The sequence below is a fragment of the Zea mays genome, chromosome 3, assembly GCF_902167145.1.
Source record: "Zea mays cultivar B73 chromosome 3, Zm-B73-REFERENCE-NAM-5.0, whole genome shotgun sequence".
In the NCBI taxonomy this organism is placed as follows: domain Eukaryota; kingdom Viridiplantae; phylum Streptophyta; class Magnoliopsida; order Poales; family Poaceae; genus Zea; species Zea mays.
Genome location: NC_050098.1, coordinates 4827431 through 4842511, shown reverse-complemented (window position 1 = coordinate 4842511; position 15081 = coordinate 4827431). Strand labels below are relative to the sequence as shown.

At 45.4% G+C, this 15081-nt stretch overlaps 1 protein-coding gene, 1 long non-coding RNA gene and 1 pseudogene across 4 annotated transcripts; 2 read left to right on the top strand and 1 right to left on the bottom strand.

Moving 5' to 3' along the window:
• Nucleotides 1-2400: 2400 nt before the first annotated feature.
• Nucleotides 2401-2873, bottom strand: LOC103649613 (uncharacterized). 2 transcript variants are annotated; one of them, XR_002268293.2, is made up of 2 exons: nucleotides 2802-2873; nucleotides 2401-2703 (listed from the first exon to the last, which is right to left on the bottom strand). It is a non-coding gene; the product is annotated as an uncharacterized lncRNA (long non-coding RNA). The 2 variants fall into 2 exon arrangements; XR_002268292.2 differs by having other exon boundaries at nucleotides 2401-2477; nucleotides 2802-2834.
• Nucleotides 2874-7500: 4627 nt separating this feature from the next.
• On the top strand, nucleotides 7501-8814 carry LOC100285040 (early nodulin pseudogene; annotated as a pseudogene). The gene is made up of 2 exons (NR_159733.1): nucleotides 7501-7941; nucleotides 8105-8814. The product of NR_159733.1 is annotated as an early nodulin pseudogene (transcript).
• Nucleotides 8815-12678: 3864 nt separating this feature from the next.
• On the top strand, nucleotides 12679-13538 carry LOC100284520 (uncharacterized). Its single transcript, NM_001157415.1, has one exon. The coding sequence runs from the start codon at nucleotides 12814-12816 to the stop codon at nucleotides 13249-13251; it is 438 nt and encodes a 145-aa protein (NP_001150887.1). The 5' UTR covers nucleotides 12679-12813; the 3' UTR covers nucleotides 13252-13538.
• Nucleotides 13539-15081: the final 1543 nt, after the last annotated feature.

Sequence of the window (15081 nt, the reverse complement as noted above, 5' to 3'; positions counted from 1 at the left end):
AGGCAACCGCTCACCTCCTACCACGGCCACTGAACAGTCGTAAAATTCAATATGCAATTCAAACCGTCTGAAGACACGTCAGGCGGCTGACGCCGTTTCACACAACACAACACCCATTGGGACTCTAGTCAACTGCGCGGGCGATATGATTACACCCGCGATCACATCAAGTTACTACTCAGAGACAGTTTGCTAAAACACTCAGCGTACCAAGCCATCCCTTGCCTACACCCATTGGGGGGATGCCCAGGAATTAACGGTATATTTTTCAAAACTGTCACATCCGTGCAGTACGTGCAATGAATACTCCAAGACAAAAGTGAGATATCAGCAAGGATCAAAGGAAAGCCAAATATAGCCAACAAGGTACAAGTCTAATCGATAGAAGCATTGAAGCAAGAAGTGATAACAAAGACTAGCCAAGGGTCACCTGTCGAACGTCCAATCAGTCACAGATTAAATAAATTGCACCGCCTAGCAAGATATGAGCAGATCACGAACTCGGCCTCAAAGGCAAAATATACGCTGACCTCTAAAGCATAATATCAATAACATAGTGCTAACCTCCAAGGCATTCGGCAAAAAGGGAAGAAGATTACTGGAAAAAGGCATAAAATGATGATCTTCGAGTGAATTATTTTCAAAAATCCACTCGAAGCTCGAGGGCTACACCCATTGGGAGCACCTTCGGCGCACCCAATGAATCATCATCTCGGATCAAGACAATGCTGATCTCTAAAGCATAGGGTAAGATCAATACAAGGTTGACCTCCGACAAAATACAAGTGGAAGATGAAAGTGATTTCTGATAATACTCAAAGTGAAGACCTTCGAGTGGATTATTTTCAAAAATCCACTCGAAGCCCGGGGCTACACCCATTGGGTGCACCTTTGGTGCGCCCAATGAAGTTCGAAGTCCTGCAGTACGAAATGCTGACCTCCGAAGCAAGAGTCTGAGGCAGAACACCAATTTTCGAGTGATAAAAGCAGAAGGAGACAGTAAGAAATCATTTTTACCGGATTACCCACAAAGTACTTCCTGTTACAAACAAAGACCGCAAGCTGGACTTAAGATATTTGGGCCGATTATTTCAAAATCAACCCAAAGATCGGGGGCTTGTGGGGGACAGATATCCCCCGGGTCCACTGGAAGGATAAAAGACCTCACGAAAGGCCCAAGGGCTCAATAAATCGTAAGGTCATCTCTTCATGGGCCTGGGGAGGAACGACCAGTGAAGCAGATCGACATAAGGCCAGATCGGAGCAAGCCCAGACGGCCCAATGATTTCGAGCGAGTAATCACAACAGAGACCCGACCTTCCCGCGCTGGAGGCCCGTACGACGGAACCGAGCGGGGATGGGTCGGCGCAACTATAGGAAGATAGACTCAATCGGTTCACTATTTCTTAGGTACACGTGATTATCATATCTGCATGTATTACCCCATGGTCGAATATATAAGGCCTAGGGGGCACCCCTTCAAAAAAGATCGAACTCACTACTTAGCCATCCACCCCAACTTCCTACGCACTAGAGAACTACCTTGTAACTCACCATATACAACACTCTCACCAGGACGTAGGGTGTTACGCATTTCAAAGCGGCCCGAACCTGTAAATCATTGTCTATTGTCTCTCATGCAACTAGCACGAACCATTGAGCTACAGTCGATAACACCGTCCTACTCCTAAAAGCACCTTGAGGGGCAACCCCGGGTGTGCGGTCGGACCCAAAACACCGACACTACTCAAGTGTTTAGATAAGGGAATATTTTGGGGATTTTAATTCTGAAATAACCAAAGAGAAAACATGGTCCTAATTCGGTAACCAAATACATGTAACACAAAAGCATCTACGTTAGTTAGAAACAAAAGAAGGGGCTAAAATTCCAAGCACATGGATGAAGTACATGACAGATGAAGAATATGCAAGTTTAACAAATGAAATGAAAACATAAGCTTCCATTTATTTTGGAGTAGTTTGTATTTGCAAAATGTAAAGTAGGGCACCATCTATATAGTTGAGTTTCATATGAAGCAAAAAAAGAAAAGCTTAGCACACCGAGAATCTTTAACCAACATACTAAAGTTGTTATCTCTAGAAGTAGACGATGAAAAAAACTGACACCCTGCAAACATGAGCATATGCACCATGACTCCATGAGCACCCCGGAGATTCAAAGTAATAGCAGTAGCAGTCAGGTATCAAACATGGCAATGGTGAGCACGGGAGGTGGTAGGCTCCCAGTGCGTTCGCCCGTGTGTTGTATGAAACTATCATGACATGCACACAAAATTTTTCTGCACCATACCCTTCAAATCACAACATTGCATTCTTTAGGAGATAATCACTCACCCTCATCAGAATCATCAGACTCATACTCATCCTTGCTTTTTTTTCAAGCCCAAGACTTGATTTTGAAGCTGCAGCAACTGCCTTCTCTTCACTTCTCTGGTCCTCCTTCCCATCACCTTTGCCTAATTAGATATGTTCATGATCCAAACAATCCATAATTCAAACGACCCCAACACTGCCAGAAAAAACCCACTAGGAAAAAAAGATTCTTCAGGAGATAATCACTCACCCTCATCAGAATCATCAGACTCATACTCATCCTTACTTTTTTCAAGCCCAAGACTTGATTTTGAAGCTGCAACAACTTCCTTTCTTCACTTCTCTGGTCCTCCTTCCCATCACATTTGCCTAATTAGATATGTTCATGATCCAAACAATCCATAATTCAAACGACCCCAACAATGCCAGAAAAAACCCACCATGAAAAAAAGAGAAGATATATATACCATTTTCCTTGATTATTGGAATGTTTAGCTCCTCTTCATCTTCATAATCAAGATCCATTATGTAAGAGGCAAGAAGCAAAAATGAGGTCAAGGAAACAAAATACTCCACAAAGAAATTGTTAAGATCAGTCTTACATGAAATAAAACTAATAAAAAATCAATGTTAAAAAGGATATTCATCTTCCTCGATTGGTTGCTCAACCCTGTAACCAAAGAAAAATACATTGGTAATTTTCAATGTGTGTGACAGCTCACACTCTTTATTGAAAACCAAATCAATTTCTATCTATGGGTATTTTTCAATAGAGAGCATTCCAATAGCAAGCTTCTGGTCATCAACTTTGACATGGCACTTTCACTTTTCTTTGATTCCCCAAATGCAACCTACAGGATTAAATCCAAGTAAGTATACAGAGCAAATCCAACAGAGAAAAGTAAGTACACATTACAATGAGATTTACACTCAAAAGTGCAGGATAAAGTCATGTCCAAGCACACACTTGACAATGGGCCCAGGCTTGACCTCTAGACCTGCAAAACATAGAGCAATATGAGATAGATTATATGAAGAACACAAACTTGATGTTGTTAGAACAATCATTTCACAATGCACAAAATAAGAAATTTAGGAGCATACCTCTCCCTGCCATGTTGAGCATATTTGTAGTAGAACAAAAGAAGCAATCCAAGGAAGGATACAATACGAATGATCTGATGTTGTTTAACAAAGGTAGCAAAAGAACAAACATCCTAATTCAGTGGCATCACGTCCTATAATAAGACCCTATTGAAACAGGACACATTGACAGATGCATGGTTTAAAAAGCTAATAACTGACAACAGTAACATAAGCATTGCCCTGCCTTCATTTATAGAGGCATCACTTTCAAATACCACATGATCGAACGAAGGCAAGGGAGCCTTCTATATTAAACACAAGCAAACATAAAGTAACACATCCATGCATATATGATTATGATAGTCAAACCATCTCTGAAATTTGAACACAGCTAACAAATTGAAGAGGAACTGTCAAGTCAGAAACAGAATAGGGTTATACTTTAAGTAATTAGGTCTCTGAGATACTCACAGAGATCTATATTTTTCATTTTCTGCAACGCGATTGAGCACATCTATCTCAATCATTGCAGCATCACGCTACTTGCAGATACTGCGAACAACTTTTATAGCAACATATTCACGTGTTTCATGGTCCTAGCATTCCAAAACACGCTCAAATGTACCTACGAAAAAATCCAACTCGTAGCCCTCTTCATTAGAATAATAACGGAGATACCCAGCAGAAGAGGAGACGACAGATTGCAGAAAACCCAAACCTTCTCCCATTCTGCTCAAGATTTTATCTGCAAAGCTAAAAAGCATTCTATCAATAAACATAACCATATATCAAACTAAATCTAAGTCCAAAAGGATATTGGGAACTATACGAACCACATACTGCATAAAGTTTGTTACTTTTTTGCGAAAAAGGTTATTGCTATTAAAATCACAAAAAACTAAAGATCAGAATGGGAACCCTGCTTCACACATTATTAGCTTGATATGACAAAGGAAAACCTAAAGGTGTACTAACTGCCAGTTTGCAATCGGGATCTTATAACAATAAAAAGCAGATAAAACCAAAATAACAAAAAGATGTTGCCACTAATTACAATTATTAGACACAACTAAACGATATATCCATGCTTAAGGGCTCGAGGAACTAAAGGAGAGAGTCAAAGAGTCTTGGGAACTCACATCGGTGGGTGTTCTCGCCAAGGTCGAATACGAAGTGTCCGTCATGGTCATCCTCCCTCCATGGTGGCGACGCGCCACCCCTCGCTACCTGCGTGCACAGCGTGGCCTCGAAGTAACACCTAAGGAACCAGACAACAAACATATAGGAGCGAATATGAGTTGCAAAGGCAAGTCAACTGCTATCTTGCAATTTATATGTGGTGGACAAAATTACTAAATTAGTGGGAAACCTACCTATTTATGCAGAGAAGTCCTCTATACTCCCATCGTTCAAACAATGGATACCGCCAAAACTGTCATACACCCATGCAGCCTTAAAAACACAAACAACTATCAAATAGATGAGGATTAGGTACAATGTTATATGGGATGTTATCTCCCACCCTATAATATGCATGTATTCTTGTAATAGATCAGATCCGATGAATGGCGATGAAGGACGATTCTTGAAGAGGTGGACCGGCCGGTGGCCGATATTGAAGAAGGCAGTACCGGTTCAGAAGATAGAGAGTGGATTCTATTCTAGAAGGACAGATCATGTAATAGGTGTGGGATCTGCTGATCCCTAGAGGGGCATATAAATCTGTAATAGATTGGAGGGGGAAATTGGCTAATATCAGAAATCAGAACAACCACTTATCTGTTCCTTACCTGGGTCTCTTACCTAGAGACAAGGGGAGCGCGTCCAAATCCAGTTCCTTGTGGACTACCAGCGCCACCATCAGCCTCACGCTTCGACCACCTCGTCGGAAGCCAATGGGTGTAACATAGTAAATTGGGTTTGCGTGCTCGTTTTCGTAGAGCAGGAAGATAAGACCAAGCGATTGGCGTACCTTGTGATACTACTCACCGACGAAGGCCTGAAGAAGATCTGGGCATCTGGTGTATGGCAGCAGCGACTAAATCTGCCATAGATGTAGTACCGCAACATAAAGCTACAACGAACATGACAAGTCTTAAGAAACAGGGCTGATGCATCAATTTTTAGCTACATTATGCATCGTAAGAATATTTACAGGTGCATCAACATTGCCACACCAATCTGCATGTAGTAAACCATACACCCACAACAACAAATCTACACAAAACATTGATATTAGACATAATAAGAGGGATCTATACCAGCATCAACAACAAAAATGGGAAGTAAAACTGACTAAAATGAATCCAATCAGTCATATCGCCCCCAAAATCAATACAAATGGCAACCTGACCATTCCATCCAGTCCACACAAATCAAAGCGAACTCGCTTCACTAACCTAGCACACCACCCCCCTTGAAGCATCTGAACACCTGGCGCCACCAAGCATCAATGGCCCAGCCACGAACCCCAGCACCGGCAATAACAGCATGAAAACCCACGGGGGTGGCGACATCAAACACCCGCCAAAATGCCTCGCAAATCCTAAAACGTTGGCATGGATCGAAGAGCTAAACGAGAACCAAATTGAGACCAAACCGAGAAGCAGACCTAAGCTAGGGTTTTGTCGGATCGAGAAGGGGTGGGAGAGGTTACCTCTGGCTACCTGGGGCGGCGGTGGGGTGTCGACGGTGAGGCAACGACGAAGGTCGGCATTGACGCGGTCTGGAGTGGCAGCCATGGGCGGTGGCTGCGAAAACCCTAGAGATGCTGGTTGATGAGGTTTGGGAACGGAGGAGCTGAAGCAAGCGGACGCAGATCGAGGAATCGCTTTCCAGGGAGACTATGGACGTGGAGAGAGCTGGGCGCAGCGGACGCGGATTCCTCGATCTCCTTCCATGGAGAGCATGGGCGAGGACCGAGAGTCGGGGCGGCGATTTGGGGCGAGGCCGCGGGATTGCGGGAGAGAGAGTTGGGCGAGGAGAGCCGGGCGGGAGAGAGAGTGAGGGGGCTGGTTCGCGGACGCGACGCTGGGCACGAGGGGAGCAGAGGAGGTGATCGTGGAGCAGAGAGGAGGATGGCACGGCGGGACACGACGGGATGATGGAGCTAGGGGCGAAGACACGACGACAGTCATGGGATGGGATCTGGGGTCGCGGACGGGAGCGTGTGGAGGGGGCTCGCGGACGGGGGCGGGGGCATATGGTGAAGCCGTGGTGGACGCCCACACTACGTACATATGGTATAGTAGAGATATAACGAGATATAGAGGATGTTATTGGAGATAAATGAGATATAGAGAATAAAATATTTTAGAGACATCTATAAAGGAGAGATATAAAAAAAAGATGGTTGGAGATAATTTTAGGTCCTATTGGGAACCTCTAGACCTAGTAGTTAACCATCTAACAAATGGTTAGCTGGGTTGAGCCAGCTAATAAACTAAATGTTAGCTGTGAGTTGGCTAATAATTAGTTGGGAATGTATGAAACCTATACAATAAACTATTAGCTCTATAGGTTCCAAACAGTAACTAGTCCACTCTAGCAGTGCATACTAAAGAAAAATAAAACAAAACCTAGGAAAGAAAGACGAATGTGCCAGGCCTACGGTACGTGAAAAAACCAAAGATTAGTCAATCGGCGGCAGGCCCATCATTCCATCGGTACCTGCTCTGTCCTATATCTTGTTACCTAGGTTCAGTCTAGCAACGAAAATTGGGGAATGCGGCCTATTTTGGTACTGGGCTTCAAAGTCCATGATGGCCCAAGAAACTTCAGGACCTTAGTCCAGACGGGCCATAAAGGCATGCGGTCCGTTATTAACGAGCCGCGACTCACTCACTCATGCCAGTAAGCCAGTCCATGCCGGTTGCTTCGCCTTGGCCATGGAGGATAACACAAGGGTTAATGGTGTAGAGTAACTCCTGGACGCGCTGGTTAAAGCTCAGCATCAGTAACGGCTGTCACAGCTAGCTCCGCGTCACTAATGCACGCCATATGCATGACCCCGGTCCAACGGTAACATCACCAGGCCGGCCCTCGTGTATAAATACACCCATCTCGGCTAGCTCCTCCGATCCACAGAGAGTCGTCCTGCACACACCGTACCGGCGGCCGCCTCAGATTTGGACGACGCCGGCAGGGTTCGTCATCGATCTCTAGACTCTACTACTATATATATAGCAACACTGCACGACGCTAGATTGCTAGCTAGATAGGCGATAGATATTATATATCTCGCTAGCTATTGGCAGTGGCACTGGTTTGTGGTCACTAGCTAGTATATAGTAGGACCCACAGCGATCCATCGGCGGGATCGGGTCCGTGTTCTTGGTGCAAGGATGGCGCGGCGGATCGCCGGAGTGGCGGCTCTGAACCTGCTCTCCGTGCTCATGGCGGCGACCTGCGCCGCCGGCCGCGACTTCTACGTCGGCGGCCGCGCCGGCTGGGCACCCAACCCCGCCGAGCCCTTCAACGCCTGGGCGGAGCGCAACCGGTTCCAGGTCAACGACACCCTCGGTGAGTCGTTTTCCGTTCCGTGTGTCTCTGTCGTGTCCCTCGGTGTGCGGCTTCTCCGTGGCGGGCCGACGACGCGTTTGTGCTCCGTGTGCATGCGACTGACCTGCTGACGTTCCGTTCCCGTGCGTCCCGTGCCGTGCCGTCCTCGTGTGCATGCATGCAGTGTTCAGGTACAGCAAGGACGCGGACGCCGTGCTGCTGGTGAGCCAGGGCCACTACGACGCCTGCAACGCCGCGCAGCCAGCCCAACGGCTCGACGGCGGCGACTCCCGCTTCGTGTTCGACCACTCCGGGCCCTACTACTTCATCAGCCCCGACGCGGCGCGGTGCAGGGCCGGCGAGCGGCTCGTCGTCGTCGTCCTCGCCGTCCGCGGCGACGGCGACGGCGACGGCACGCCCTCTTCCTCGCCGCCTCCCGTCGCCACACCTGCTCCGAGTGCCCTGCCTACACCGCCGCCGCCGCCCCATCATGTTCCGGGCAAGAACGCCTCGTCGCCGTCGCAGGGGCCGGCGCCGTCACCCGCCCTCGCGCCTGCGCCTGCGCCTGACGCGAACGGGACGTCTTCGTCACCGCCGTCGCCGTCGTCCGCCGTAGCAGCCTTCAGGGGTGGCTTCCTGCTGGCGTGCCTGCTATCCGTAACCGCTGGAGCAGCAATTATTCTCGTCTGATGTGGCAACGTCGTCGTCGTCCGTGGCTAAACTTGCATCGATCGTGTTGATTTCCGTCTAGTTCGTGACTTAGATTTGCTTCTAAGTTGTAGGGATCGGTCAAAATAATTTCCTGTTTGTTTGTTTGGGTCGATCTTCTACTAGAATCCTTCAAAGTGGAACATGTAAATCTTTGTTAGAAGGAAGGGATCTCCAACTTTAATTATAAGAGCTAGCCAAAATGGTGTATCTTGCTTGTTCAAGATTTGTTGCCAGGATTTCAATGAATATTTATTTTTCAGTTCCAGTTTTTCACTTGTTGTGTCTAACTGAAATACCAATCCCGGCTCACTGGTTCAAAAATAAACTTCCTAAAATTAATTTAAGGTATTATTAACTATAAATTATGCTTCAACAGTTTCTTAAACGAGGTCCTGGCACTCCCAATTTCGTGTGTCAATCGCACTGAAATCTATCATCGAGTTCGGGTCCACATGAACAAGTGATACATTTTAAATAATTTAAGATGTGAAAAGTATCAAATCATCATCCTCGTTTGATAGGTCTAAAGAAACATCCAAAAATACAGAGAAAAAGAGAAAAACGACCAATACCGAATGAAAATATTGACCAAAGTTTTATTATATAAATGAAACCAAAATTTGAAACTTTAAATATTAACTAGGAAAGCTGAGTTAGTATAATTTAAAAGTATTTAATAACCTGGATTGGAAACTGTTAGAGGCTAAGTATTTGTTATTAACCGCTAAATCAAAGAGCTAGCCAAAATGGTGTATCTTGCTTGTTCGACGAGCAATTTCACGCCAACGCATGAGGATGGAGTCTAACCCGAGCAAGTTCATCGCGACACATCCAAATGCCCCTAAACCCTAAAACCCTAAATCCTAAAGGGTCTTGTACCTTAAATTTAGAGGATGATGTCGTATTCTACTCCCTCCAGCAGTTTCTCTGAACGACCCTCTAAATTTAGAGAACGCTGATGGATCCTCTATATATAGAGTTTTTCTAAACGGTTCTCTATCCATTTGAATACTTTAAACAATCGGTTTAGCAAAACTAAAATATGTACAATGCATTTAAGAGTATGACAACTACGTATGTAAAAAAATAAAAATATCTCTAATATAGGTATTTGTATATAGAGGACTTGATTTAGAGGACGTTGATGTAGAGAAAGTAGATATAGGGGATGTGATCTTTTAGAGAAGACTGTAAAAACGGATATATAGTATGAATGTAGAGGGTTGCTGAAGACTAAGACTGTTTTCAACTGTTCCCGCCGGCATCCCCTCCCCTTGCCCTATAGCTATTTAGGGGGCCTCTTGCTCCACAACGTAAGCTCTACACCCTCCTCTACCAGAATGCAAAACGAGAGTAGACTAGACCACGACGGAACACGCTAGATGTAGCGCAACGGCAGCCGTTCCCTTGCCCTCGTGTTGTGTGCGCGCATGTGTTTTTTAGTTGGAAAAAACTAATAATAGATGATGTATAAGTATAAAAAATGTTTATGATTATAGTGGGGCATAGAAAGATAATTTAGGAGGAAAAGATGTAGGGGATGAAGATATAGAGAAAAGGAGATAACTTACGTGGCGGGATAGTGAGGTATAGATGAAGAAATATAGAGAAGACCATTGAAGATAGTAACGAACAAAATAGTATAAGAAGGGCACCCATACAATGGTGGAGGGCCCAAGACTCTGCACTAGCAGTGCTCTCTCCCTAGGGCTGGGCATTCGGTCTATTAAGTTAATTCGGTTCGGTCTATTTGAGTTTTTAAAATTTCGGGTTATAAAAGATGAGAACAGAAATATTCAAAATAATTTTAGGAACTGAACCCGAATAGACCCACAATTTTCGGTTCGGTCTATCCGGTCCACCGAATAGACCCGGATAGTAGAGACTATTATCTTTTGTTAAAATATATACAATTAATAATTAATTGGAAGTACTATTATTACAACAAGTGACTATAAAAAATAGTGTACTGAGATATATATTAAGATGATATCATAATTTTTAGCTAATAAGTTCATAAATCATATAATAATATCATCATATATTAAGAGCTTTTTTATATTTCGGGTTATTTGGTCTATTCGAATTTTAAAGGTTAGGAACCGAACCCGAACTCATACCCCGAAATATAGCACATATAGGAACCGAAGCCGAAAACCCGAATAGACCGATAATTCGGTCTATTCGGGTTCGGTTCGAATTCGGGTTTTGATTTTAAAATGCCCACCCCTACCTCTCCCCTCCCATTGCTTGCATGGCGGCTACAGGCCCACATCAAAGCCTGCACCCGTTCCCGCTAAAAGGCCCCCTACACGGCGATAATTGTGTCTTCGTGCCCCTAAACACGGTATTGATGTCGTGTTTTTGGGCCCACGAGTTGTTGTTAGTAGAGAAAAAAAATGATAATAGGTAATAAATAAATTTAGAAAATGATATTTTATGGTTATAGTGGGATATAAGGGAGAGAATTTAGAGAGAACGCTGTGGGAGATAAAATGCAGTGGTGGAATCTTGGCGACGTGGCACAAAAGTGGAATATGAGGGGAGAAATTTAGTGAGAATCTCTGCGGTTAGTCTAAGGCTATCTTCGGCAGCCTCTCTACTCTAATCATATTTCAAGTTCTACTATGTAAACAGTACAATTTATATACAAAATAATGCCTTGTATGCCTATATGCACGCTGCTCTGGAGACGGCAATCTCACTAAACCGTGAAAAGTTCATCCGCGAAAGACAAATCTCTTAACAGTGGATCTTATTTAGCTCAAATAAAAAATACAATAACATACCAAAATACCTTTTTAGGAGTCTTCCATAATTTTTTGTAGCTCCTAAAAACGTGCTATAGTAGTTCTATCAATTTTTTAAGCTATGACTGAATTGTAGTTCTCAATAAACCCTATACCTTTATATTAAATAGTTTTATCTATGATTGTTTAGAGAGCCAAATATGGGTAATAGAGATGAGTTTCTTATGAAGGAATTTTAAGTGAGAAAATAGAATATATTTTTCTACGTTGAATTGCTATTGTAAGGTCTTGCTTCTTTTGTCTTGTAGTAAATTCACTCATTTAAGTCTGTCTGCATCCCAAGCACTAAATGAGTGAAATCCAATCCCGGAAAAAGGCTCTCTTGCATCTTCTGCTTCCCCACCCGACCTCTATTCTAGATTCACCGTCTTCGGATGCATCAGTTTATTATGCTTATGCCTAATCTTAATACTGGCTAGTTACTTCAATTACCTTACCTCTCCTTTTAAGGAGGTTTCAAAGCACCCAGTCACAGCTCGTCATAAGAAATGATGGTTTATAGAAAAAGATATAGTTTCTATTTGCCCAGGGAGCAACAAGAAAAGTCACGGGTAAAGCACTCTAAGGTTCCATTTTGGATTGTCTGGTAGGGATATTGGCTACGAGACCTACTATGAAATATGACTTTTTATGCATCGGAAAACGAATGAGATCAGAAAGGCCATCATTGAGGCAAAAGAAAAATGGAACTCGGAATACGAATGAGATCAGAAAGGCCATCATTGAGTCAAACAATGCAAACATTAAGTTGAATCCTAATCAATCCACGGCGGACCCCTCATCGCAGCAGGAGGACGGGGAGCAACAGTTACATCCGTTTTTTTAGTTCGTTCCATATCCCCGTATGCCAACTCCCGGTGCACCCCGGGCAGCCCCATTTAGGCCATGTTCGTTTGATCCCAAAACCATAGGGATTGAGGGGGATTGGAAGGGATTGGAGAGGATTTTGACTTGTAGGGAATTTAATCCCCCTCAATCTCTATGGATTGGCACAAAACGAACAGGGCCTCAGGAGGGCTTTCACAACTAACTTTTCAGAATTTGAAACTCATTTTTCCTTTCTGTCCCACGTGCAAGTCTGCACCCATTGACGCAAAGCACCGCCAGGGCGGGGCGAGAGCGAGGCCACCACACGCGGGCGCAGCACCGTCCAGGCCAGCGTGCGGTCACGCTTGTTTCTCTCCCGTCCAGCGCCTTCTTCTCCAAATGGCCTCCCTGTGATCCTCTTCATCTCTCCCTCCTCCTCCTCTTCACAGAGCCGAGAAGAAAGGCAGGGTGGTGGGCGAAGAGACCCCAGTCAGTGGATCGTTAATCAAAGAAAAAAAAACAGCAGCTTATATCAACAACAAGGCCACCCCACCCGTTGGACGACATGGCCCGCCTCGGAGCCGGCGCCGTGTTGACGCTCCTGCTGGCTGTCGCGGCGGCGGCCGCGTTCCTCGCGGTGCCGGCCTCGGCCAAGGTCGGGGACCTGAGCGCGGTGGAGTTCGTGGCGGCGCGGGGCAGCAGCATCCCGGGGCAGCGCAGCAGCAAGTGTTCGGGCGCCGTGGGCGAGTGCGGCGTGGACGAGGAGGAGGAGCTCGGGCTGAGCGGCGGCGGCGGCATCGGCGCCGGCGACGCGCTGCGGCGGACGCTTGCGCAGCGCAAGCCGACCAACCGGTACATCAGCTACGCGGCGCTGCGCGCGGACCAGGTGCCGTGCAACAAGCGCGGCCGGTCCTACTACACCAACTGCGCGGCGCAGACGGCCGCCAACCCCTACCGCCGCGGCTGCTCCGCCATCACGCGCTGCGCCCGCAGCATGAACTGAGCGCCAAGGCGGCGGCCGGCGGTCTGATCTGCCTGCTGGCTGGCTGGGCAGGGGGCACGCAGCTGGCCTGGCTCGATCGCACACCATGCATTGACGTCGTCGCGGCCGGCCGCCATGCCGTTGGACGGTGGGGTCGGACGATGACGGAGGAGGAGGCGGCGGCGCGACGATAGTATATACAAACACCAATGACCAACCATACTACCAGTTCTATTGTCGCTGTGGCGTAGCTTCTCTATAAATAATATCTAACTCCAACAAGATATGTTTGATTATGGATCGCGATCTATCATATGTATGCCATTCATTCGTTAATTTGAAAAAATGATGCTGAAAAAGAGAAGCTACACTACTCCGGTGCATCAGATTCCGCGTTTTCCGCCTCAAAATCCCTAGCGTGCCTGCCATCATGCGCATATTGCACGAGCATCCATATTAAGGCTTGTTCGGTTATTTTCAATTCATATGGATCGTAGGAGATTGATATGAATTGGAGAGAATTTTAACTTAATAGGAATTGAAACTCCCTCAATCCCCCTCAATTCATATGGATTGAGGTAGAATCGAACAAGCCCTTAACAGGACGAAAACTAAAGAAAGACTGGACCATGCAAGGAGTAGCCAACGAGGGTGCCGCGCCACGGATCCGCTCGCAGCCAAGCCTGCTATATATCCGCGTCCTCCATGGATCTGCTGCCCGGGGAGCACAGAGGAGCCAGGCAGGCACCCGCCGGGGCTCACTACCGCACGGAAGTGGAGAGAGAGAGAGGGAGCCGGCAGCCGCGCCGCCGCCCGCCGAAGCTCGGCGTTGGCGTGGTGGTCAGGTCAGACTGTAGAGAGTCCGGCGGCGGGGAATGGAGTCAAGAGTTCTTTCAATGGTTGTCTTGGTAAGTACCTTGCTATCCAACATCTGATTTATCTTTTTTGGCTCCAGTTTTATTGTTGTCTATACATGCACTATATTAACTACGTTTTCTTAATATCTTTATTTGCTATTAATAGTTGTACCACACAAGTCTCATTCTTCTCTACCCCTTTACCTGATTGATAAATAATTTCCTTGTTTTTGGTCTTAAGATTGATTCAGTTAGACCGTTTTTGTTGTGTATATGTAATTGATTCTATCGGATTACGTGACGCTGGGAAGTCATGTTACATCTTTTTGCGAACTTTTAATTGGGTTCTTGATTATAGATTTAATGGTACATAAGAAATGACTATGTCAGGCTGTTAGAAAAATTGTAACATAGATATTTTATTTTATTGCCTTATCAGCCTTAGCATTGATATTACATTTTGTTGCCTTATCAAGCTTGAGATGGCAACACTATCTTTAGTATAGTGCATTACAATATCAATTTTCATTAACCATGCGTTAGCAGAAGTAGAAACATATCCATTTGTCCGTCTTTTTTTTTTTTGCTTTTTGATCATTTTTGCGAAAGATTTTTACAACTACGTCCTTTCTGATTTGAATTTAAAAATAAATCTTTATCTCGACGCCATTATATATCATTGGCATTGGCATCAAGGTTACACGTTTCAACATCAATATAGACCGCGCCGAGATCTCGTCCCCAGTGCTGAGTTGGCGGGTGAGCATTGGTACCCGACCTCCTTGGTATATATGGCTTTCAGTCAGCCGTGGGCTCGTGGCCTGAGACATGTTTAACGCCGCCCCGCGTCCATGTATTACGCTCGTTCAATTTCAATTTCGAAGCATGCATGCATACACCCCTTTCTCGAATTTGAAAATCGAATTTTTCTTGGCTCCAATATATAGTTCTTAGGTTTGGGCATCAGGGATGCTGCATCTGCATGCACAAGGTG